This window comes from Harpia harpyja, chromosome 17 (assembly GCF_026419915.1).
Source record: "Harpia harpyja isolate bHarHar1 chromosome 17, bHarHar1 primary haplotype, whole genome shotgun sequence".
Classification (NCBI taxonomy): Eukaryota; Metazoa; Chordata; class Aves; order Accipitriformes; family Accipitridae; genus Harpia; species Harpia harpyja.
The window spans coordinates 4,062,977-4,087,677 of NC_068956.1; the positions used below are offsets into that span (position 1 = coordinate 4,062,977).

The following is a 24,701-nucleotide window of genomic DNA, read 5'->3' on the forward strand; positions in this document are numbered from 1 at the left end:
TTAAATAAAACCAAACCTGAATCTCTGCTTGAGCCTGAACTGTTTTTTCTATTGCTCATAAATATTTGATTAGTATCTTTGCATGACATTGTTTTCTCATATCCTGTATCCACCAGGTACTGAAAGTGGAGAGCACCACAGATTTAGTGGTAGTGGGACTGTTTCTCGCAGCATTGAAACACTCACAAGGATGTCTGGGTTCATTTTTTAAATGCAGAGGATCAAATCAGAGTGAGCCTAAATAACCTCTCTAGATCTGGACCACAGGCCTGCAGAGGCTCCTTGGTTTTATTCTTGGTATTTCTGAGTGCACTGTTGCTTTCAAATTTGTCTTCAGGCCACTCATCGCTTCTGTGTCTTTGTTCCATTATGGTGGCAAAATTGCTGTGGACATGATTGTCCGGAGATGTAAGTCAATGTTTGTAATAAGAGACAATATCTTTTATTAGATCAGCTGATATAGATGGATAAAAACATCCATGCTTTAGGGCACACAAGGCTTTCTCAGGTCTGTCAGATCCTGTTTCAGCTTGCTTAGTTTTTTTTCCATTTTTTTCCAGTTTTTGTTGGTCTAATAAAAGGTTTCATCTCCTCTACCAACCTTGCCTCATTCTCTTTCATTTCAGGCTGCTTCCTGATACTAGCAATCAAAGGGAAAATCTCAGACAAATACAGCGCTGCCTAAAAATCTTCCTGGGGGAGATTTTAATGATGAAAAATGACAGCATGGTATATAAGGAAACCATCTGCACAAAATCTACATTGTGCTTATGGACACCAGCTTTGCTGGTTTTCCATCCTCCAAGGATTTTGCTGGATCTATATCCTCCCAGAATAGAGCATCGATCTGACCAGAAGCTTGAGGCACATAGCAAAAAAGGGTTATAATTTGCACTGATTCACTCACTTTGAGAATAAAGCCAGTCCTCTCCCAAGGCTCCATCAAAGCCGGACCCATATTCTTTTGAATGCTTTGTGCATTTGGGTGAACCTCTCATCGAACCCAACTTACATTTTGCTTCTGCTGCTCTGAAGCATCCTGAGGGATCTTCAATAATAACCTGTGTCTGAGTTATCTCTGCTGCTTTGAATTTCCCCTTTGCCAGACCAGAAGAATAGTAGTGCTGGATGCACTAGTGAGATCTGCTTGAGAGGCCAGGTTTTGTGACCTGTAATAAATTTTAAAAAATCAATGCTTATTGGGAAACGGGGAGAGCTGGAAGATCAGCATATTCTGGGCTTTTGATTCCTGCAAATCCCATTCTTTGGGCTGGCTCACGTAGGTGCTTCAGAAAATACCCTGGGTATAACTGGCGGAGGTGGAGTTCAGAGTCGTTCTATACCGCACGTCCTCGATGCCGGAGGTGATAACCTTTCAATTCTGCAGCTGCAGAACTGGATAGACGGGTGGACTGTCACCTTTCTGCTCCCACAAGCTTTTCACTAGGGAAGGGTGAAGACCAGTAGAAGAGGTTACTTTTTTCAAAAGCTCATCTGAAACGTTTCCCCAAACCAGAATCAAGGGTGGCCGATGCGGTTTGAGGCCAAACCTTCAATGCCGCAGTGCAGATTCTTACCACTTCAGCAAAATGACTAGTTGTTAGCTGATGTCCACAAATCTTTTCTACTGCTAGGCCAACCAAAGCTGGTCCTTCAGTCTGATGAACATACTGGTCTGGTTCCCCCACTCTTTTACTCCTTTTTTACATCTTGGCCACTTTTGCTGGCACATTATAGGACAAAGAATCAGCCTGAAAGTCTGTGAAGTATTTTGGCTGGAAGTCACCATGTATGAGAAAAATCTGATTGTTATTATTTGTGCTGCTTCTGGGACTTTTTAATCCCACCAACTGCACGTCTTGCTTTAAGATGGCATTTTTCAGTCCTGCTATACAAATTACTCCCAGTTGGATTTTTTTTCCCCTTTTCAATAAGGATTTGATTTAAACTGCCAAATTCATCTGATCTCAAAAGAGGGCCTTAGGAAGAACTTCTCACAGCCCAAGCCATTGGCATATCGCTGCCTGCCCAGGGGGATTTGGTGCCTTTTTTTTAGGTGGTCACATCAGGGGTGGCATCCTGGATTACTAGGACCACACATTTGACCTGTTTGGTGTCACAGCTTTGCTGGGCAGGCATCCGACTCTGCATCAAAGCCCTCTGTGCCTGCACTAAGTGGAAACAGTCACTCTCGCAGTTTGTCAGTCCTCCTTTTACCCCACGGTGAAAGGCATGCTGAGGAAACCAGTGGGTGGGGGAGCAGCCCATGAAAGGCAGAAGTGGGATCAGGGTTTTGGAAGGTTCTGGAGGAGACAGCTCTGACAAGGCTCTCAGCAGTCCACGCTGCTGGTAACAGCTAGCTGAGGCTGGTTTGAACCTCATTCTTCCCTTGAGAAGGAAGTAAAAAGCCAAGACCATGAACATCTCCACAGCCTCAGGCGACCAGGGTCCTGGGATTCCCACAACCAGCAGCTCCATTGTAGCTGCTGCTCCGCAACCCCTGGAGAGTTCTGGCCACAGCTGTGCTGTTTCAGGGAGGTTAGTGGGGTTTATGCCTTTGGGGAACGGGGTTTGATTTGTACTAAGATCGAATTTCCACCCAGGATCTCTGTTGGGCTTTATGTTTGTTATCAGTTGGCCTGGATGCCTGAAATCCTTCATCCTTCGGGCTTTTTAAAGCTGCGACTGATGCACGGATGGTCTGTTGGGGCTCCACCTGCTTGCTGTTGAGCAGAGAAAGAGAGCTCTGGGGATGTTTGCAGAGGAGATCAAGCAGGATCAGCAAGGTCCTGCCCTCGAAGGGGAGGCTGCTGAGACCTATTGGAGAGGCTGACTTCCCAAATGGGTCACGCAGCCATGAGGAGGACAAGGAAGAAGAACCAGTTAGATGTTCTTCAGTCCTCTCCTGACTCCTTGAGCACGGTGATGCTTCAAGCCACCTGCCTATTCTGCTTGGCATGGCTACTGGCCCTGACATTTCTTTTGTAGACCCGTCAAAAGTAGATTTCTCTCTGCTCATGTGTTTTTTTAACAGAAGAGGGTTATTTCCAAGACTGTAAGCTCTTTCAGGCAGGGACCATCCTTTCACTGTCTTTGCATGAAAGGATTAGCCTGTGCCTGGACGTTGTACGAGCAACCACAGTATGAATCATAAGAATAATCATACTAATGCTGAGAACTTTGTGTCTGCCAAAGAATGAATAACTTGACAATGGCTTTGTGTGGAATAAATATGTGGGTTTTGAAAATTGTATAAATATGTACATAACAATGAACTGGGTTTGGAAAATATTATTAGCTACAGAAGTATTTTTAACAGATTTCCTTAACACATTGAATTGGCAGCTTCTGTTTAAGAGAATTAGATCAACAACATTCAGATTTGGGGTTTATGCCCTAGTACAAGTAAATACACTAAATCCAAGGGGAAAAAAAAGAATTACATGCTTAAAACAGGAAGGGAAATGAGAAGTTCAGATGTGGGGAAGCAGCTGGGAGCAGCTTCTGTTTGCCTTTCTCCTCTTGTTCCCTCTTCTCCAGTATCTAAGTTTCTCAAGGGGATAAAGCCCTTTTGCTCTGGACCATTTGCCTGGAACATGGAGGTGACAATCCGTACCTAATCTCCACCCTTCATGGTGTATTACAGCCACTTAGCATTATCACTGCTGGGAGTGATGATAAATCGGTGGAAAGGGCACCTAAAGAAGCTGATTCCCAGGACACATCTGCTCCAGGGCATCTCAGTGGAGGAGATTTCTGTGGAAAGCTAGGGAGTGAGCCAAGTTATTTTAAACAGTGATGGATAGGTTAGCAAAGAGGAGAGGCAACAAACTTGGCACAGCTCTTCTGAACTACCATGTGGATAGTATTCATTCCAGCTGGGACTTGGCAGGGCATCCCAATCTCTGTCCTGGAGTTTGCTGCAGGATGCACCAAGACAAGCCAGGTCGCTTGCAAAGGTCACAGGAAAAACAGATTTTTTTTGTCTTTTGAAGCCCATTCACTGACTCCTGCAAATTGCCAGGTTGCTCTAGTGACCCGTGGCTAGCCTGTGCAATTTGTGAAGCATCTCTTTGTCACTGGTCACGAGCACTTGGGATCCATGAGTCACTGTCCTCACATCAGCTGTCACTGACATCACTCCATCTGCACCCTGCACGGCCAGATCCTGGGGATTTGTTCCTAGCGGAGCCTGCAGTGCCCAGTGAGGGGGAGACCCTCATGTGGGCAAACTTCTAGCATAGCCGGACGAAGCGTGATATGGCTGAAAAGCAAAACCATCAGCAGTTTGCTTTAGCTGTGCTCAGGAATTGCACCGGTGAAGCTGGGCTGGTGGCTCTGCAGTCCAGGAGCCACTCCTAAATCAAACAGCCACATGCTGTGCAAACACCGTTGGCATTTCTACCCGCTGCCTTCCAGTTGTTTATCAGCTCCACCCACCTTCACAGACCTGGGGAATGCATGGCTGGTGGCTTGTATCAAGAGCTGAGTTGGCTTCGAACAGGCCCCAGGACACCATCAAAAGCTAAAGGAGCAAAATGCCTCCTGGCCGAGCAAGTGCATGTGCCGTCCCCAGTGGATGAACGGGGGAGGCATCCTTGGGATACAGGCTTAAACACTCATACTGCCATCGGTTAAACCAACCCAACAGGCCCATCAGTGTCCACATTCCTGAGAAACCACATTATTCTCCTGATCCTCATGCCCACTGGCTTCTTTCCCGTGTTTATATTGTGTTCAGCTTAGGTTGTAGGCTTTCTTGGAGCAAGAAGCCAAACTAGATACAACAGTGCGCTCTTCTTGGCCGTCTCTCTCATGTGCTTTCCCTTCCTGAGCTCTCTCCCAACGCTTGACGTGCCACGTGGGGTGCGTGGGGCAGAGCTGAGTGTATGGGTGCCGCTATTCCCAGGTCTCTGTCACACAACAGTCCTATTGAAGGTGTTGGCATGAGTCCGTTCAGTTGGTCGCTCCATCTTGAGGGACACGGGGTTGTCTCTAGTCCAAGTTCAGGCTGATGCTGTCGGCCTAACCAGAAAAAGGATGATCTGCAGAAAAGAGGATTATTTCAATGTAGTCTATGAAGGATGGCAACCCAGCCAGTGGGTTTATGCCTGGTCTTATTGCTGAGGCTACAACTCACTTCTCCCAAGCTGGTAGAAGGAGAGGAGAGACTGGGCTAGTCATGGAAAAGCAAGGCTGAGAGATAAGATCATTTGCTGCCAGCTAGATGCACAGAAATAAGGAGGGAAAGAGAAGACAGACTTTGGCTGTGTATCTGTGGGACCCTGTGAGACCAAGGTTTCGATCAAGAGGAAATCTTTGGGCATCTGCTGTGGAAATAAGCTGCTGGGGAGCTAGAGAAAGGATCTACATTCCTGGGGCTCCCTCTGGGTATCAGTGGCAGATATCCCTGTCCCCTGCTGAGATGTTCCTGCCAAAGGATATGTGGTTTGGCAGTATTTTTTCCAGCACCTCCTCCCTTGACTTGGGCTGTTGATGCAATTGGATGGTTTATACAGTTCCCATTTCACACATTATTCACATTTTGCTCACGCTTTCCGCATTACAGCAGCTCAGACTGGGTGTTATAGGGGCATTTCCCAACGTTCACACCATTGCAGAAATGCCTTCTTCCCTTTGCAGAGCTTCAGTGCAATGGTAAGCTCTGGTTTTTATCAACTCTTGCCCTGTTTCCCTGATGGGTGCTTGGACACAATATTCACAACAATTTATGGATACTTTGATTTGTCCTTGTGCAGTCCTGGGTCTTCAGGGAGTGTCTGTCTCTAAGAAACCCTGGGAGAACAGAATGCAGCAAATGAGAATTGCCCTTGCTCTGCACATTGTGTCTTCCCCCTAAGTCAAAGCTCTGAATGAGCATTAACTCTTAAGCAAGGAGAAGAGGAAGCTGAGGACCAGACTGGCAAAAGGTTGACCAGGATCAGACAAGGAGTGCTGGGCAAAAAATAGACCGTTCACAGGTCCTGAATTCTATGTCATAAATTCTTCCCTTCCGAAATCTGAGTCTGCTCCCTCCCCATGAAAAGTTTTGTCTGAAACAAAGATTAACATGTATGCATATATATACAAAATAATGCATATGGAATGTATCTCTAAGACGTACACGTGTACCTTACAAATATTTTTGTCCCCTCACCATGTATATGTGGGAGTCCTTTTTATTTGCATTCTGGTTTTGAGCTTTGAAATGCTTGCATAGCACTTTTTAAGATAATTCGCTTAGTCACAAGGGGCAGCAAGTCTTTCTCTTAAACAAATGACTAGATATTAATCTAATCACGTGGATGCATACAGGGAAAAAGCTAAATGAATCCTAGTAAGACCAGGAGAGCTGGAGATGCTGCAGAGTTTTGCTGCACCCATCAAAGACACCCAAACATGCCCAGTTATATATAATACCAACCATACATTTTAAGCTAGTAATGCCTCTGTACCCCCTACATGACCATCCTCAGAGCTGTGGGTGGGCAAGATGTAGGAATTTCTCCCAGGCCTCTGCCTGGTCGGTAGAGGGGCTACAGGCAGACCTGGGTCTTCCAGCCCCTGAGTCTTTCCCCATGGCCACAGCAGGAGAAGCCTGAAGAGCAATAGTGGGACTGCCAGGCTCAGGTTATCCTCTTTGCTGAGACACTTTCCCAGTCCCATTGCCCTACATGGCACAGTCTTATATTTTCAGCCTTGGTGGGTCCCCAAAGTCTCAGGGAAGGTAAGAACAAATGGGAAAACTGAGCAAAAAAATAATATGTCTTGTGCCCAGCATCATCTTCTCCTTCACAGAGGAAGGGAAAATGTACAGAAGGATTACTCTCCTCAGTTGTGACAGTACCTTCTGCTTTTTTCTAGTCCATCAGATAGTCTCTGCCAACCAGCTGACAAAAAAAGGATACTAACCAGAAAACATTTAGGGGGAGGGAGGTTTTTTGTTGGGGTTTTTTGTTTTGGGTTTGTTTTTTTTTTTTTTACTGCGCAAGAGCCACAGGTACACAGGAGAGGCCACACAACTCTTCATGCCCTCATGGGAAGCTGACCTGGTTTGGTTGACGCATAAACTCGCTGCTCAGCAGGCAGCCAGGGAGCTCGTCTCTTCTTGTGGTCAGTACACTGCAGAGAGGGTCTCCATTAACACAACTAGGTTCCTTATCAGTTTTCATCTATTAAAGCAGCATAAAGGGGATCATGTTTAGTTTTGATCCATAGCAAAACTCTGCCTGGGTATGGGATGATCCTGCTTGTCAAAGAGAATGTATTCCCCTGAGGAATTATGTGGGGCATCAGGTGTCCCCAGACCACTGCTAGGTTCCTTCTGTGCAAGGACTGTAGGACAGTCGGTGCTTCTGGGGTGTTTTTGAGACTGTGCAGAGATTTAAGCATGACTGATTTTGAGACAGCATCTACCATTGCTGAGGATATCAGGACAGGGGGTGTGGTGGGGGGACGCTTTGAAGCCGCAGTGCATTTCATTGTTAAATTGTGCAATAATTTTTCTTTTTTTTCTGTGCTATTAAGGTTTCACTAAAATAAAAGCAAGGGATGGAGTTCCTGCTTTTCTGTTTCTTTACAGTGCTGTGGAGCTTCAAAGTGCTGCTGAGCAATCAGGGCCCCACTAAAGGGGTTAACATGAACATGAACCCATGACCAAGGCATGGAGCTGCCTCCAGGTGATGGGAAGAAAAGGGAACCATCTGCAGAACATTTGCCCATTTTAGACTGAGACTTGTAGAGCTGATGAGTCTCTGATTTCAGTCTGAGGGATGTTATTTCACTCTTGTGATACGGCAGATTCAGAGAGCATGTGCAGCAACACATGCAACACAACTGGAGCCTGCAGCCCAGGGCATGGTCGCAGTCCTCCTCTCACCACAGACGCTCACAGATCTCCAGTTTCTTTAATCAAAAGCACAAAGCTGATGGAGGACCAGTGTTTGTTCAGCTAAAGCAACGCTATTTCAACAGCTGAATTTGTTTTAAAATGGCCTGAAGGGGCAAGGGGACATCTCCCTTTAGTGCCCAGCTCAGTAGGACGTCTCCAGGTGATGTGTCTGGGAGGGAAGGAGTCACCTGGAGGTGGGACCCAGCTTGTGCTGATCACTCCAACCCCCCCACGCAGGGCTTGCACCCCCTGCCCACCCACCCAGTGAGGGCTTCGCCCCTGGTCTCCCCACAGCTCACAGGAATAGAAGGTGAGCAAAATCCTGCCTTCCTATTCACCCCAGCTGAGCATCCCCTCCTCCTCCTCTGCCCCCAGCTCTGGAGGGTGCCATGGCGAAGCAGGGAGGAGGCAGAATTGCCTCCCGGTGTTGCTGGGGCTGGCGGGGATTGCGGCAGGTTGTCCCCAGGGCTGTGTGTGGTGGAGATGGTGCTGGGTCTGAAGGGCTGGATGAGTGTGGGCCGAGGGAAGGGATGTGCAGGTACCGATTGGGGTGGGGAGCTGAGAAGTTGGGGGTCCAAGAAAGGAAGGGATGTTGGGGAAGGGAAGGAAGGATGCTGGGGAGCAGGTTGGGATCCCAGCACCCAGGACAGGGTGATGGTAGGATTACACCAAGCTTTTGCAAGACGGGAGAGCCATCCATCCCAACGCAAACCCAATTCCCACTCCCTGCCAGAGAAACCCAGCTCACCTCCCTGCACTGGAGTGTGGCCTTGGTGGCCAAGGTCCCCTCGTCCTCATGGGCTGGGGGACAGTAGCTATACAGAAGCGACAGCTGGTAGGAAACACGGGACACATTTGCACAAGGCTTTGCGTTTCATTTACATTATCAAAGAGACCGGTTGGCGGGGTTTAGGCACAAGCAGAAAAAAGCCTTGCTTCGAAGTTACAGATGCCTTCTACAAAGAAGTAACATGAAACACTCATTTCTGCCCTGCAGAAATCCTCCTGGGACAGGCCTGAAACAAAGCAGCAAGGTTGCCAGTAGGATCAGCTGCAGGGCGAGTCGGATGGTACAGGCAGCGCCCGGCGGGCAGACGGCCGAGTTCTGCGCTGCTCACGAAGGATCTTCCTCGGTGGGACTTGGCACAGGAGAAAAAGTGCCGCTGGGCTGCGGACGACAGATCACCCTGTGGGGATAACGAACACAGTTTGGCCAGGATGTCCTCATTCCTGCCTTGGTTTCCTCCAAAATGAGGGTTAACATTGTAAAGTCCCTATTAATGCTCCCTGTTGTTGCTGTCACCTTTCTACACTCTCCATTTCACTACAAGGACCTTGACTGTGAGCCCCATCTCTGGTGAGCCACAGGGATGTGTCCCTCAGGGATGAAAGTCCCACCATCACGGAGGATGGGTTTGCTTTCCAGGCTATGGAAAGATTGAAGTGTCTGAGCCTTTTGCAGGTGGCGTGTCAAATTTAGACATTTGGAGACCTGAAAGTGCCAAATTGCTCCCTAAAAATGACTCTGTTGTGTTTTCCATCAGAGAAAAAAAGAGAAACAGCTGGAGCACCAGTGTCTGGCAGCTCTGGAGTCCAGAGCTCAGGGTCCTCCAACCACCCTGCCCTTTTGTCCCTGGGATCTTTTGTCTCTGCCCAGCAGCAGCCAGACATTGCCTATGCTGCAAGGAGCCTTGGGGGCAACGTGGAGCTCACAAAGCGACCTTTGTTCAGTGGCACAGCTTGCACCAGTGGGCAATTGAGAAAGACAAATCCAGGAGGATGTCTGTTGAGCAATGAAGTGCAGACTCATAACTCCTGGGATTTGGGGGTGTGATGCAAACATTAGAAAGCAACCCAGCTATGGGGCAAGAGGGCAAAGTGCGTTACCCCTCAGCCAGCTCCTCCTTGGCACAGCATCTCCCCAAGCTCTTACCTCAGAGGCTGGGGGTGCGGGCTCAAGAGCTGGACTGATCTTCACTGCGGTTGATCTGCTCCAGGTTCTGGCTGTACCTCCGGGTCAGGGCTTTGGTGTTTTTGGTGAGGTCTGTCAGAACTTGCTGCAAGCCATTGACGTGATGGGACAGGCGCTCTTCCAGATTGCTGTCTGCACCCTCATCTAGGGCTGTATCGGCATCGGTGCCAGGCGGGCTCTGGTCATTGACAGAGGCCAGCCCTTTCTCCTGTGCTCGGGGAGGACAAGCTGAAGCCAGCGTGATCTCAACAGCCGGGAGAAATGGCCTGGAGGAGCGAGAGGAGATGGGACCCTCCACCGTAACCCCAAGATTTGTGTCTGGGCATGGGGCTGGGGTCCCGGGGGCAGCTGCTTTCCGCAGGCGCGGAGACCTGCAGCTCTGCCGGCCCCTGGGGACGGTCCCCAGGCTCAGCCCCGCTTGGGGCAGCTCCAGGGCAGAAACCCCTGACGGGCAGGAGAAAGGCACGGGGAGCTGTGGGGCACGGGGCAGCGCCAGCAGTGGTGGGACAGCCCGGGGGAGAGCTTTGAAGAGAATCCCGAACCTGGTGACTGTCTCTAGCACGGGTCGACGTCTCCCACCCTCTCTGCTAGGTACGCAGCAGCAGGCTTCAAGAAGAAGTTTCTGCACTCTGAGGGCGGTGAGGCACTGGCACGGGCTGCCCAGAGAAGTTGTACATTCCCCATCCCTGGCAGTGTTCAAGTTCAGCTTGGTCGGGGCTTTGAGCAGGCTGGTCTAGTGGAAGGTGTCCCTGCCCATGGCAGGGGGCTGGACTAAGTCTCAGGAGGTCCCTTCCAGCCCAAACCACCCCGTGACTCTGTGACTCGCTGTCCCTTCCAATTCCCCATCATTGCACTGGAAAGTCCCCTCCCAGCCGAGCCCGTGTACCCCCGCCCCGTGCCGGGGCACTCTCCGAGGCCTCCAGCCGGCAGAAAGCACCCCACTGACAACGGTTTACAGCGCTCGTTTTATTAGCAAAGAGTGGGGCAACACCCCTCGGAGTCCAGGTACCAGCTGGAAAAGGGCTCGGCGGTCGCAGGGGACCGTCGGAGGTCGGGGCCACCGCCTTCGTGCCGCGCTCTGAAAATAACGAGGAGGGCGCGAGCCTGCGACTCTTCCAGTGGCGCTCCCGGCGCGACCAGATGCTTCTTCCTACGAGGACACGGCACCGGCCGGTTCTCGGGCGGTCGCAGCCGTCGCCGGCGTGCGGTGCCGGCGCCGGGAGATCGGCCGCCGCGGCGCGGGGAGGGCGAGCGGGGCTGGGGAAGAGCCCGCGATGGTCGGCGATGGGGACGTCCTCTCCTTCGTGCCGCCAGCGCTCGTCCTGCAACAGCAGCCGTCCTTAACCCCAAAGGCCACCCCCGGGAGATACCCGCTCCGCCAGCCCGCGGTCCGTAGACCCGGAATCCCCGGAGCCTGCGCGCGGAGGGACGGGACGAGTCCTCTCCTTCGGCACGGAGACGGAAATCCGCGGCACCGGAGGGGTCGGCCCGCGCTTCAAGGCGCTTCCCGGTGGACGCCCACCCCTGCGGTGCGGGGGACCTCTCCGGGGACATCGGCCGCCCCTCGCCCCGGTGGCCCTGGGCTCCGCGTCCCCCCCAGCTCTCACCTGGCGTCTGGGGCAGGGTCACCAGCTGGGCTGCCCCTCGCTGGGGCTGATCTGCTCCAGGATCTGGCTGTACCTCCGGGTCAGGGCGTTGGTGTCCCTGGTGAGGTGGGTGAGGACCTGCTGCAAGCCGGCCAGGTGGTGGGACAGGCGCTCCTCCAGCTGGGCGTCCACGGCGTCCGAGGACGCGTCGGCGTCGGCGTCGGCACCGGCGGGGCTCTGGTCGGTGACGGAGGCCAGCCCTTTCTCCACCACGGGCTTGATGGCCTTGAGGAGCTGGTAGCGCTCGTAGAGGTCCGCACGGCCGCCCGTGGCCGGGGCCGCCCCCTCCTGCTGCGGGAAGACCCCTCGCAGCAGGCTGGGGAACATCACCTCCCGCTCCATCTTCTGGGTGGCCGAGAAGTACTGCTCCATGGCCCTGCTCCGCTCCCTTCTTGGGGTGCCGCCTGCTCCCCGTCCCCGCCGAGGGCTTTTTATGCGGGACCAGGGCACGTCCCTCCTCCGCTGTCCTCTCCTGCCAGCCTGGAGCCGGGCGGGACGGCCGTGGGGCCGGGCTTGGCTCCAGCCCAGCTGGGGCTCGGCCGCGCCGTGGCCCTGGCTCTCTGCAATCCGTCCCGCTCCGGCCTCCCGTGGCCTTCGCCCGAGCTGGACGGGGTCCTGCCGCGTCCCCACGCCGGGTGCTGCGGGGCGGCCGGCAGTGGAGGTGCCGGGGACCTCTCCTCTCCTGCCCTGCCCCGTCCCGAGCCCCCGACATCTCCGTTCCTGGGGCACCGGGAGCGTGGGGCCAGATCCTGCCCCCCGCTGCGGGCACCAGTGCTGCCGGGGGTGGCCCTTGCCTCTCCCCCCTCCTTGCTGCCACGCGCTCGGGACGTGAACCCTCCGCCGACATTGAGCAACCCTCTTCTGCAGACATACGGGAAAAATTCCACCGGGGATGTGCTGCAATGTGGGGTCCCACGTGGGGGCCTGGGACAGAGGAGCCAGCTGGTGCCCAGCCACGGGGGTCTCCAAAAACATCCCCTTCCCCTGGGCTTTCCCCCAGCCGGGCAGGGACGGGTTCGGGGACCTGACACCACGATGTGAAACTCCCGTGGCAGTGGCACGGAGCCATTGCTGCCCGCGGGGGAGTGCGGACAGGGACCCCCCCCCACTGCCCCCATCCCAGGGCAGAGGCCATGGCTGGGGCAACGGCCCGTCCCCGCGTGTTCCCGCGGTGTGTGGCAATCGGGGAAAATTGTTCTATTTCGGGAAAGGCCACGGGGTCCCTCGTCCCTTTTGCAACCCTCGGCGGGTGGCAGCTTTCCCATCACCCCTCCACGTCCCAGGCAGGTGCCCACGCTGCCGCCTGCCCTGTCCCCCCCCCGACCCGTCCCCACCGCCCCTCTTGTCCCTTACTGGGTGCCCCCATCATCTCTGCTGGGTCCTGCCGTGGGACCCAGCGCTACACCGAGGTGCGTGGGTGCTGCTGGCCCCGTGCAGGGAGCTTGGCCAGGTTTTGGGGCTGGGCCACTGTGGAGCTGCTGGGATGAGTGGGGACATTGCAGGGCTCCTGGGGCAGAGGGAGACGGGGGACACTCTGCCCCCCCTGCTCCCTTTTTTCGGCTTTGGCATCATCCTCCCGAGCTGACACAGCGCTCGGGGCAGCGCGTCAGGGCGTTACATGGGCTCTGTAGCCGCAGGTCGCTCCCCAAATCCCTGTCATCGGGACATGAATCATTCCCAAACCCTCCCCATGCCTCCAGGGACCCCATCAGCCAAAAATGGGCCCCCCACATCCTGCTGGGAGAGACTGGGGGGGGGAACCGCCACCGCCAGCAGCTGATGGCAAGAGCAGGGGGAGAGGGGTCGGCGCTGGAGCCCAGCACAGCCACCGTGAGGCTGTGGCATGGCTGGGGATGGGCTGAGCCAAAATGGGGCACCCAGCCCCAGGTGGGGGCCCGGGGGAGGCCGCTCAGGGATGTTGGAGCCCTTGGGAGATGCAATGAGATCCACGGGTCTCTGCAGCCGCAGACCCAGTGTTTGGGCAAGCCTCCTGCCAGCCCGCCATCCTCCTGGGGAGTCCATCCCCGGGGAAAATGCCACCACACACGTGCCCCCAGGTGTCCCTGTGTCGTCCCGAGCATCTCCTGCTGTCACGTCCCTGCCGCGGCACCACCGAGAGAGCATAGCCCTGCCCTGGGCTGAGCTCCAGGGAGATGCTGGGTCAGAGACGTTCCCATGGGCTGAGAACATGCCTGGGGAGGGAACTCATGTCCTGGGGAGTCGTGGCACCGAGCCCCCTCCCAGGGGCTGGCTGGGGTGACAATTGCCTACATGTCCCCCCGGGGAAGGACATCTCCCAGCAGACACCTGGCTGGGACACGGAGGGGGGAGGCAGCGGGAGAGCGGCCACCACGGAGGGTTGCAAAAGGGACAAGGGACCTTGCGGCCTTTCCCCAAATAGAACAAATCTTCCTCGATTGCCACACACCGCGGGCACGGGCCGTTGCCCCAGCCGCGGCCCCTGCCCCACCACGGGGGCACTGGGGGAGATGGCGGCCCCATCTGCGCACCCCCCGTGGGAAGCAACAGCTCCGTGCCACGGCGGTTTCCCGTTGTGGCGTTTAGTCCCATCCCCGTCCCCATCCCGCGTCCCCGGGATCCCAGGTGGGACACCACACAGCGGAGCATCCCCAGTGAGATTTTCCACACGGGTGGCTGCCACCGCCGGCTCCAGGGAGCAGTTGCGGACAGAAGAGGGTTGCTCAATGTCGGCGGAGGGTTCACGTCCCGAGCGCGTGGCAGCAAGGAGGGGGGAGAGGCAAGGGCCACCCCCGGCAGCACTGGTGCCCGCAGCGGGGGGCAGGATCTGGCCCCACGCTCCCGGTGCCCCAGGAACGGAGATGTCGGGGGCTCGGGACGGGGCAGGGCAGGAGAGGAGAGGTCCCCGGCACCTCCACTGCCGGCCGCCCCGCAGCACCCGGCGTGGGGACGCGGCAGGACCCCGTCCAGCTCGGGCGAAGGCCACGGGAGGCCGGAGCGGGACGGATTGCAGAGAGCCAGGGCCACGGCGCGGCCGAGCCCCAGCTGGGCTGGAGCCAAGCCCGGCCCCACGGCCGTCCCGCCCGGCTCCAGGCTGGCAGGAGAGGACAGCGGAGGAGGGACGTGCCCTGGTCCCGCATAAAAAGCCCTCGGCGGGGACGGGGAGCAGGCGGCACCCCAAGAAGGGAGCGGAGCAGGGCCATGGAGCAGTACTTCTCGGCCACCCAGAAGATGGAGCGGGAGGTGATGTTCCCCAGCCTGCTGCGAGGGGTCTTCCCGCAGCAGGAGGGGGCGGCCCCGGCCACGGGCGGCCGTGCGGACCTCTACGAGCGCTACCAGCTCCTCAAGGCCATCAAGCCCGTGGTGGAGAAAGGGCTGGCCTCCGTCACCGACCAGAGCCCCGCCGGTGCCGACGCCGACGCCGACGCGTCCTCGGACGCCGTGGACGCCCAGCTGGAGGAGCGCCTGTCCCACCACCTGGCCGGCTTGCAGCAGGTCCTCACCCACCTCACCAGGGACACCAACGCCCTGACCCGGAGGTACAGCCAGATCCTGGAGCAGATCAGCCCCAGCGAGGGGCAGCCCAGCTGGTGACCCTGCCCCAGACGCCAGGTGAGAGCTGGGGGGGACGCGGAGCCCAGGGCCACCGGGGCGAGGGGCGGCCGATGTCCCCGGAGAGGTCCCCCGCACCGCAGGGGTGGGCGTCCACCGGGAAGCGCCTTGAAGCGCGGGCCGACCCCTCCGGTGCCGCGGATTTCCGTCTCCGTGCCGAAGGAGAGGACTCGTCCCGTCCCTCCGCGCGCAGGCTCCGGGGATTCCGGGTCTACGGACCGCGGGCTGGCGGAGCGGGTATCTCCCGGGGGTGGCCTTTGGGGTTAAGGACGGCTGCTGTTGCAGGACGAGCGCTGGCGGCACGAAGGAGAGGACGTCCCCATCGCCGACCATCGCGGGCTCTTCCCCAGCCCCGCTCGCCCTCCCCGCGCCGCGGCGGCCGATCTCCCGGCGCCGGCACCGCACGCCGGCGACGGCTGCGACCGCCCGAGAACCGGCCGGTGCCGTGTCCTCGTAGGAAGAAGCATCTGGTCGCGCCGGGAGCGCCACTGGAAGAGTCGCAGGCTCGCGCCCTCCTCGTTATTTTCAGAGCGCGGCACGAAGGCGGTGGCCCCGACCTCCGACGGTCCCCTGCGACCGCCGAGCCCTTTTCCAGCTGGTACCTGGACTCCGAGGGGTGTTGCCCCACTCTTTGCTAATAAAACGAGCGCTGTAAACCGTTGTCAGTGGGGTGCTTTCTGCCGGCTGGAGGCCTCGGAGAGTGCCCCGGCACGGGGCGGGGGTACACGGGCTCGGCTGGGAGGGGACTTTCCAGTGCAATGATGGGGAATTGGAAGGGACAGCGAGTCACAGAGTCACGGGGTGGTTTGGGCTGGAAGGGACCTCCTGAGACTTAGTCCAGCCCCCTGCCATGGGCAGGGACACCTTCCACTAGACCAGCCTGCTCAAAGCCCCGACCAAGCTGAACTTGAACACTGCCAGGGATGGGGAATGTACAACTTCTCTGGGCAGCCCGTGCCAGTGCCTCACCGCCCTCAGAGTGCAGAAACTTCTTCTTGAAGCCTGCTGCTGCGTACCTAGCAGAGAGGGTGGGAGACGTCGACCCGTGCTAGAGACAGTCACCAGGTTCGGGATTCTCTTCAAAGCTCTCCCCCGGGCTGTCCCACCACTGCTGGCGCTGCCCCGTGCCCCACAGCTCCCCGTGCCTTTCTCCTGCCCGTCAGGGGTTTCTGCCCTGGAGCTGCCCCAAGCGGGGCTGAGCCTGGGGACCGTCCCCAGGGGCCGGCAGAGCTGCAGGTCTCCGCGCCTGCGGAAAGCAGCTGCCCCCGGGACCCCAGCCCCATGCCCAGACACAAATCTTGGGGTTACGGTGGAGGGTCCCATCTCCTCTCGCTCCTCCAGGCCATTTCTCCCGGCTGTTGAGATCACGCTGGCTTCAGCTTGTCCTCCCCGAGCACAGGCAGCCGGGACAGGGTCTCCAGCCACCAGTGGCCGAGTGTCCAGCCAGGGGGCCAGGGGCTCTGGAGGGGTCTGCTGGGGCCGGATCCAGAGCTGCCTCACATCTCAAATTGTCCCGGTCAGGTTCAAGCGAGGACAAGAGCAGTCCCGGGGGGCTCGGAGGACTCAGAGGCGTGGGAGATCTGACAGCAAGAGGTGCTGGGGACAACATGGGGACACTCCGACACACGCGTGGTGGCATTTTCCCCCCTCCCAAGCCGTGGCTGGGGACGTGCTCCCCAAGAGGATGGTGGGTCAGCGGGGAGGCTTGCCCAAACACCACGTCTGTGGCCACAGAGACCCAAGGAGCTCATTGCACCACGGCCCAAAAGCATTGCTTTTCTGTGAAAGCGGCTGCTGAGCACCAAGTCCCCCAAAACGCGGGCAAACACAAGTGCCTCCAGCCAGCGTGAGGACTTCAGAGCAGATCTGCCCTCCGCGTCCCTCCTCAGCCTGGGCAAAGTTGAAGCCTTGTCTTATCCAGAGAAAAGGGAGCACGAGGGCCATACTGGGAGAGACCCAGGCCGCCCCCAGTGCAAAGCCACCTCCAGCTGCGGTGCGATGGTTCGTGCCACGGCAGAAGTGGAGCTGGAAGGTGGACGTGGGGACTCCAGAACACCTCTGGAGCTCCTCTGCCTCCACGCTGGTGGCAGAGCCGGCTGTGGAACCGTGAGGAATGGAGGGACGTTGGTTCCCGGTGAGGTGAGGACCACAGAGGAGGTGATGTCCCTGTGGTGGTCCACCTGGCTGGAGCTCAGGGATGGGACTTCTGTCACCTGGAGAAGATGGTGGTCACCTCCGTCAATGGCTTTTGGCTCGGGCTGTGCGCTGGGCAGCTGGAGAGGCTGGTGGTGCCCCGGGGAAGTATCACAGCGGGACAGCCAGGGAGGCGCTCACCACCGCTGTTGAACGTGACTGATGGGAGATGTTCCCAGAAAAGGTTTGTGAGACACCTGAAAGGACACGCTGACGACCGACGGTCTGCTTGCAATCCCCCAGCACCCCCAGGCCCCTCTCTGCGAGCTCCTGCCTGGCCAGCCGGCCCCGACCCTGCTGTCTCATAGGAAATTTCTGCCTGCTCCGATTGCAGGGCATTGCATCACGCTGCCCCGGGGATGCGTCAAGCCCCCGACGGTGCCCTGCTGCTGGCCACCGCAGCTGGACAGGGCTGATAAGGGAGGCGAGATGGTCACAGGAAAGGTCTTTGTCCTTAAAAAAACGCAGCGCAGGTCCCTGGCAGGACGAGGGCAGACGGGGCAGATCCAGCCCTCTCCAGCGTGGCAGGGGGATGCTGGCTCTGCGCTGCCCTGGAAAGGATCCCGCGGTACCGGCACCGCTGCCAGTCGCCACGGGGAAACAAACTTTTCCGTTCACATCCTTGGAGCAGATCAGGATTGCAGCAGGTTATTTATATCTGCCTAATGACATCCAGTTAGGCAGAAAGCGGTGACCTGGGCACCCAGGCTCGGTATCAGGAAGACAGGACACGAAGTGCGGTTTTGACCCAAAACGTTACACACGTAAGGAATCCCAAATACCCTTCTCTACCCAGTCCCCAGAGGTCCCCCACCACCCCCAAGGATGGGTGGGCTGCCAGCACCCCCGCCCCTCCCAGCAGGGCAGGTTCCCTGCCTGCACACCCCTGCCTTCGGATTCGGGGGGCTCTGGCCTCAGCTGTACCCCCTGCTGCTGCCTATTGCCCGCTCGGGCAGGCGCTGGGGGGAAAGCACCCCACGAATTCACACCCGCGCACCCCCACGCCTGGCTCCCTGGGTGGCCAAGGTGGCCACGAGCCAGCACGGCGTCCTCAGGGCAAAGACGGCCACCAGCCTCCCGGGAGGAGGCGGAGGGAGGGGATCCTTCCCCCCTGCTTTCTCCTGGTGGGACACATCCAGGCGCTGGGTCCGGTCCCGGCTCCCCGGTACGAGAGAGACATGGACACACTGGAGAGAGTCCATGGAGGCCCACGAGGCTGATGAAGGAGCCGGAGCATCGTCCGTACGAGGAGAGGCTGAGCGAGCTGGGACTGTTCAGCCCGGAGAAGAGAAGGCTCAGGGGGATCTCATCCATGTGTATGAAGACCTGATGGGGCTGTGGAGAAGGTGGAGCCGGGCTCTTCCCAGTGGCGCCCAGCGCCAGGACGAGAGGCGATGGGCACAAACTGAAGTACAGGAGATCCCACCTGAACGTAAGAAAAACATTTAGTTTTTTATTCATTTACTTCCCCCTAAAGCTGCGGGTGGTCAAAGACTGCCACCGGCTGCCCAGGGAGGCGGTGGAGTCTCCATGCTCGGAGATACCCGGAACCCAACCGGACACGCTCCCGTCGCTGACCCTGCTTGAGCAGGGGCTGGACTCGATCGTCCCCAGAGGTGCCTTCCAGCCTCTCCATCGCCGACTCTGGCTCTCTCCCCGCCTGGTGCCCCCCGTGCCGTCAGCCCAGGAGCTCTGGCTGCAGGCTGCTCGCAGCGTCCCACCAGGAGGATGCTCTGCCAGGCCTGGGTGGAGGTTGGGATGCCAGCAGGGCTGCTTTTGGCAGCGCCCGGCGGGCTTTGACTCCTGCCATTGCCCCTCCAAGGTCTCTCCCTCACGCTGGGAGCTTTCATGCTTCCTTTCGGGCTGACACCTTCCGGATTTTCAAAGTCCCTTCCGCAATTCCCTGGTCACTATTTAATCCAGCTCATGGTCACCTTCCTCCTTAACATAACCAGCTTTGGGCAGGGACATCTTCCACTAAATCGGGGTGGTCAAAGCCCCGTCCAACCTGATCGTAACCGCTTCAAGGGATCCACAACCTCTCTGGGCAACGTGTTCCAGTGTCTTCCCACACTCATTGTAAAGACTGTCTTCCGTATGTCAACAGCAACATCAGGAAAAGCCGATCCCCGTTTTCCGTGCAGAAAAACGTGTGGATCTGCTGAACGCACAGCCCAGACACGTGGCCTGTGCAGGGGTACGCTCGTCCCTGTCCCCTCTGGCAGAGAGGAGGGCCCAGAAGGGATGGGCACAGAGCGAGGTGAGCCAGCGGCCACAGCAGCGGCCGCAAACGGAGCTCCGCTGGGTTTCACCAGCGGATCCAAGGAGCTCTGAAGTTCTGCTGAAACATCACCTGGGAGCAGAATCAGTCCCTGGTGACGAGGCAAGGAGAGGGACCCCCACCGTCCCATACCTCGGCGCGGCACCAGGCTGGAGGCAGGGGTGAGGCAATGGCACCCAGAGCACGGCGAGCGGTTTCCCCGGGGAAGAGGAGCTGGAGAAAGCGCTTTGAGACACCGCACAGAGCAGAAAGTCACACCAAGCGCACACGGGGAACGTGGCAGCGCAGGAGGAAGCCAAGGCAGGTGCTGAAAAACAGCGGAGAGGACTGGTAATTTCATAAAAATCATTCATAACTGGAGCAGCCTCAACTGCAAGTGCGTCGAGCTCCAGAGGTGCCGAGCACTCTGCAGTGAAATTCAGAATTGCTGCAGATCCTCAGTGTGTCTGGAACACGTTTGGGTTCAGTATGTGGATTCGGGAGCTAACAACCAAGTGAGAAAGTAGAAAGGTTGAATCCTCATCCCCAGCAAAGGAAAAGTAACATGAGAATGCAAAATATAGAGAGGGAATTAATTAAGGAGAGCATCTACTTTCACTAGCGGGACAGAATTAATTTCACAGCAAGACTTCAGCTACAGTGTCTACAGGGGCTGGTCCAGAGCATGTTGAAGGGTTAGGAAAAACGTCAATGAGAAATAAAAAGGAGGAATTTTTAGAACTACTTTCTGGGGTTTTTGTAAGATATATACTGCATGAACAATCTTCCCTTTTCACAATTAAAATAAAATAACTGAAAAAGGGGTGAATCAAAGTTATTATCATATTACAAACACCGGTCACCTATATATTGATACACCATAATGGAACAGCAGAACAAATAATTAAACACTAAGTATTTAATCATAGGTTTTATTACATGAAAACAAGTAATGGTTCATTTTCCAAGCCATGGACGGTTGAACAGTTACAGCCAGCCCGCTGAAGTTCTCGGTACAGAATTAGTTCAGTAGGTGCACCCTGCGACACATCGCCGCTGGAGAAATCCTCAGCGAACTGGGTGGAAATCCTCCAAAAGCTCTCCTATTCTTTTCTTTTCTACAAAAGGCAATGGGTAGAGTTGCGAAAACCTAATCAGCATTTGAGATCAATTCTGAAGATTTTTAATATTAAGTCTTAAGTTTAACAAAGCCACCAAGATCTGCTTTTTGCTACCAACAGCGCACTATTCACTTGCAGCATAAACTGAATACTTAACTTCTTTTCCATACAGCCCCCCACAGATCCCTGCGAAGAGATCTCAATATTAACAGTTCTTTATTTCTACGTATTCCTCCCAACATGGGATGATGTGGATTACTATCCAACAGCCAGAGCCACCTAACTGTATTTTATTAGAAAACAGACAATTTTCATCACAATTTGCCATTGCATTGCTGGGCTTAGTGACTACATTTAGTAAAATGCTGTTCTTCACCAAGGCTCTAAGCCAGCAAGAGCCAACGCGGCTTCATGGTTCCTGACATTTCTATTTATTCTTTTTTCACCTGCTCTGCTTATTTTCTGAATATTCATCACACCGTTTTTAAATCGACAACGCACCGCAATTTTACAAGAACAAACAGTAAAATTGTCATTTTACAAGAATAAACCCCACGTTTTCTAATTATCATTAGTTTCTTTGTTTTTCCTTCGCGGCACAAGTTTAGTCTGTACTTATTTTTTGTCTCTGCCATCTTTATATTAAAAAAAGCTTCTAGGAGGAAGAGTTGGTCATCAAGGCAGCTGATCGGCTCAGTAAAAATAACTATTTTCTTATCATAAAATCCTTAATACTGTTGCAATTTAGATTGTGAGTAAGCAGGAAAGAGTTAGCAGTCAGCACAGCTTGCCAGAAAAGACCAGATTCTGCAAGCAGCCTAGCAACATCTTTACATACATTAGCACTTGTTAACCGGTACGTTATGGCAGGCTGAGGTCTTTCTTAAAACACCAACTCATAATACCTGCTGCCTTAAAGTCTTCCGGGTGGTGCCTGACGTACTCAAACAACTCTCTGTCCTGTTTGGCATGTACGTACTCCATACGTTTAACAAGGTAATAGCCAACAAACCATCCCACGGTAGCGAAGAGGATCTGGCGGTGAACACCTGCAGCAGCGGGAGGAGTGTCCCCCTGTCTCAGCCCATCTCCCAGCCCCAGACGGGCCCCCCGCTTTCCCCAGCCCCCCCGACACTTTGGCCCCACACACCCCAGCTCCTTTCTCCTCGCTTCACCCCCATGGTCGGCCCCCCCAGGTCCCTACAGCACCCTCACCTGCAGGCCCCCCAGAGAGACCCCCCCTTTCCTCTGGGCTCCCGCCCCCCCATATCCCTCAGAGAGTCACCCCAAATCCCCTCCACCCCCATACGATGCCCCTTCCCCAGCCCCCTCCGATTACCTCCCATCTGCCCCCGCCAACAGACCCCTCACCCCAGGGCCCCCTCTCCTTGTATCCCTCACAGAGTCACCCCAAAATCCCACAGAGCACCCCCTTTCCCCCCCCCATCCCTTCCATCCCCTCACCCCAGGGCCCCCTCTCCTTGTATCCCTCACAGAGTCACCCCAAAATCCCAGAGCACCCCCTTCCCCCCCATCCCTTCCATCCCCTCACCCCAGGGCCCCCTCTCCTTGTATCCCTCACAGAGTCACCCCAAAATCCCACAGAGCACCCCCTTTCCCCCCCCCATCCCTTCCATCCCCTCACCCCAGGGCCCCCTCTCCTTGTATCCCTCACAGAGTCACCCCAAAATCCCACAGAGCACCCCCCACCATCCCTTCCAGCCCCTCACCCCAGGGCCCCCTCTCCTTGTATCCCTCACAGAGTCACCCCAAAATCCCACAGAGCACCCCCCACCATCCCTTCCAGCCCCTCACCCCAGGGCCCCCTCTCCTTGTATCCCTCACAGTCACCCCAAAATCCCACAGAGCACCCCCTTTCCCCCTCCCATCCCTTCCATCCCCTCACCCCAGGGCCGCCTCCCCTTCTCCCCGCTCCTGTATCCCTCACAGTCACCCCAAATCCCACAGAGCACTCCCTTCCCCCCCCCCCATTCCTTCACCCCAGGGCCCCCTCCCCTGCTCCTGTATCCCTCACAGTCACCCCAAATCCCACACACGCCCGTCCCCAGCCCCCCCAAACCCCTCTAACCCCCCCATCCCCTCACCTCAGGGCCCCCTCCCCTTCACTCCCACCCCTCCATCCCTCACAGTCACCCCAAATCCCACCTACCCCCTTCCCCAGCTTGCCCCCCCCAAATCCCCTCACCTCAGAGCTACCTCCTCTTCCCTCCCCGCCTCCATATCCCACCGAATCACCCCAAAACCCCACATATCCCCCTCCCACCCAGCCCCTCACCTCAGCGCTTCCCGCCCTCCCCTCCCGCCATTCCCACCTCCCTCCCAGCCCCGCCGCACCGGATCGGAGGACGGGACGGTGGTTGAAGCCGTTGTCCAGCATTGCCGCGACCCAGCCGGTGAAACCCAGCCAGATCGAGCCCTTATTGACGAGGGGAGGCGGCGGCAGCGACCGCGACTCGTCCGGGAGGAACACCATGGCGGCCGGCCCGCCGAAGGTGACCGGTCGGAGCGGTGCGGCAGCGCGTTCCCTCCGCCGCCGCCGCCGCCGCGCACTCGGGTTCCGCCGCCCTGCCCCGCTTTTAGGTATTTCACCAAAAAAAAAAACCAAACCCCCAAACCACCCCCAGCCCACAAACCCACCCTCCAGGTCGGCCGGCGTTGCCGGGGATCGGGCGGGGGTTCCCGCAGTCCTGAGACCGCTGGGTGAAGCGGCTCGGCCCCACTGGCTGCGCAGTGCCAGGGAGGCCGGTCTGTCATTAAATTAGGGTTTTAATTAAACCCTAAGATCAAAACCAATTCCTTTTCAGAGCTCTTCCTGCCAACAGATTAAAGACTAACACCTACCGCGTTGTTATTCTTTTTTAATTACTACAAAATCACATTAAACCCAGTGTAACAGTACCAGGATTGACATAACCATTAAAACCCCCCCTTTGAACACATCACGGGTCCCAAAGGATTCCCAGCCTCTTTCCTAAAAAAAATTATTATTTAGCTTTTCTCCACACAGGAGGAGGTTGGGCTGTCACCGCTCCTTAGCGGGAGATGCCGAAGTTGAGGCGGGAGTCCTTGGAGGATTTCGGCTCGACTTGCAAAGGCGCTGCTGGAGAAGAGCACGGAGATGTTTTTGTCAGGATATTACCATTCCCCTGCGCAGGATGGCACCTATAGACAGATAAATACGAGCATTATGGGTGTCCAACCCTGCCCAGAGCTTTGAGGCTTAGATCGAAGGTAGAATAGAGGTGGAAGCTGTACCAAGGCACTGCCAGCAGTCACAGCAGCTAAAAAGAGCATGGCAAAGTAGCTAATGCATTAAATAAAAGCAGTAACTATGAGAAAGTAATGAAAAACAGAGTGAAAAAAGTCTGAAAGTGAGCTCGCTGGCTGTGAAAAGTTTAAATATACAAGCTTTGTGCTTATGCAAACGGCCACAGCAACTGCTCTACTACCCACCCACCGTCCTAACAAGAGCCACACTCTTGACATTCAAAATATTCAAAGGACACACAGACTGTAGCCATCCCATGGGCTGTCCCCTCTGAGGGGGGGGTGTCACATTCTTCAACTAACACGGAAGAAAGTTCAAGAACTGCTGGAAAAAAAAAAAAAAAAAAAAAAAATCCATCCCCTCTCCCCTCCCAGTTTCATGTGTCAGCACTGGGCTCCAAACCAGACCCCCATTTCTAGAGCAAAATCGTTTAGGGACCGTTCCATAGGGTTTTAAAAAGTACAATGATGAACTGCATCAAGCTGTAGGTAACTGCCGTCTTAAGGGTATGTGATTCTGCTGAGGCAGAACACGATATCCTTCCTCCTCAGTTTACTAGAGGAACTGTGGACACATGGTCTTTTGCCACAGTTGCAGAGGTTTACATGAATTGCAAATAAATATGATTATCCAGCCACATTATCTCATACACTTAATGGCATTAAAAAATTTCCTCATTTCAGAAGCATGCCTCAATCTGGTAATCTGGTCTACAAAAATACGTGTTGGAAGAATATT

At 55.9% G+C, this 24,701-nt stretch overlaps 3 protein-coding genes across 3 annotated transcripts in view; 1 reads left to right on the forward strand and 2 right to left on the reverse strand.

Annotated features, from left to right (window-relative positions):
• Nucleotides 1–10,814: 10,814 nt before the first annotated feature.
• LOC128153230 (thyroid hormone-inducible hepatic protein-like) overlaps nt 10,815–24,701 on the reverse strand; it is a 56,695-nt gene continuing 42,808 nt past the window's right edge. Inside the window, exons 2-3 of the mRNA XM_052812257.1 lie at nt 11,471–11,885; nt 10,815–11,185 (exon numbers count right to left, since the gene is read on the reverse strand). Coding sequence (XP_052668217.1) covers nt 11,489–11,881 — 393 coding nt within the window. The 5' untranslated portion in view covers nt 11,882–11,885 and the 3' untranslated portion in view covers nt 10,815–11,185; nt 11,471–11,488. The remainder of the gene's footprint in view (nt 11,186–11,470; nt 11,886–24,701) is intronic.
• LOC128153231 (thyroid hormone-inducible hepatic protein-like) lies at nt 14,685–15,756 on the forward strand. Its single transcript, XM_052812258.1, has 2 exons — nt 14,685–15,100; nt 15,386–15,756. The coding sequence occupies exon 1, from the start codon at nt 14,690–14,692 to the stop codon at nt 15,080–15,082; it is 393 nt and encodes a 130-aa protein (XP_052668218.1). The 5' UTR covers nt 14,685–14,689; the 3' UTR covers nt 15,083–15,100; nt 15,386–15,756.
• Nucleotides 20,470–23,243, reverse strand: NDUFC2 (NADH:ubiquinone oxidoreductase subunit C2). Its single transcript, XM_052812260.1, has 3 exons — nt 23,030–23,243; nt 21,580–21,723; nt 20,470–20,671 (listed from the first exon to the last, which is right to left on the reverse strand). Exons 1-3 carry the CDS (start codon nt 23,166–23,168, stop codon nt 20,622–20,624), a joined length of 333 nt encoding a protein of 110 aa, XP_052668220.1. The 5' UTR covers nt 23,169–23,243; the 3' UTR covers nt 20,470–20,621.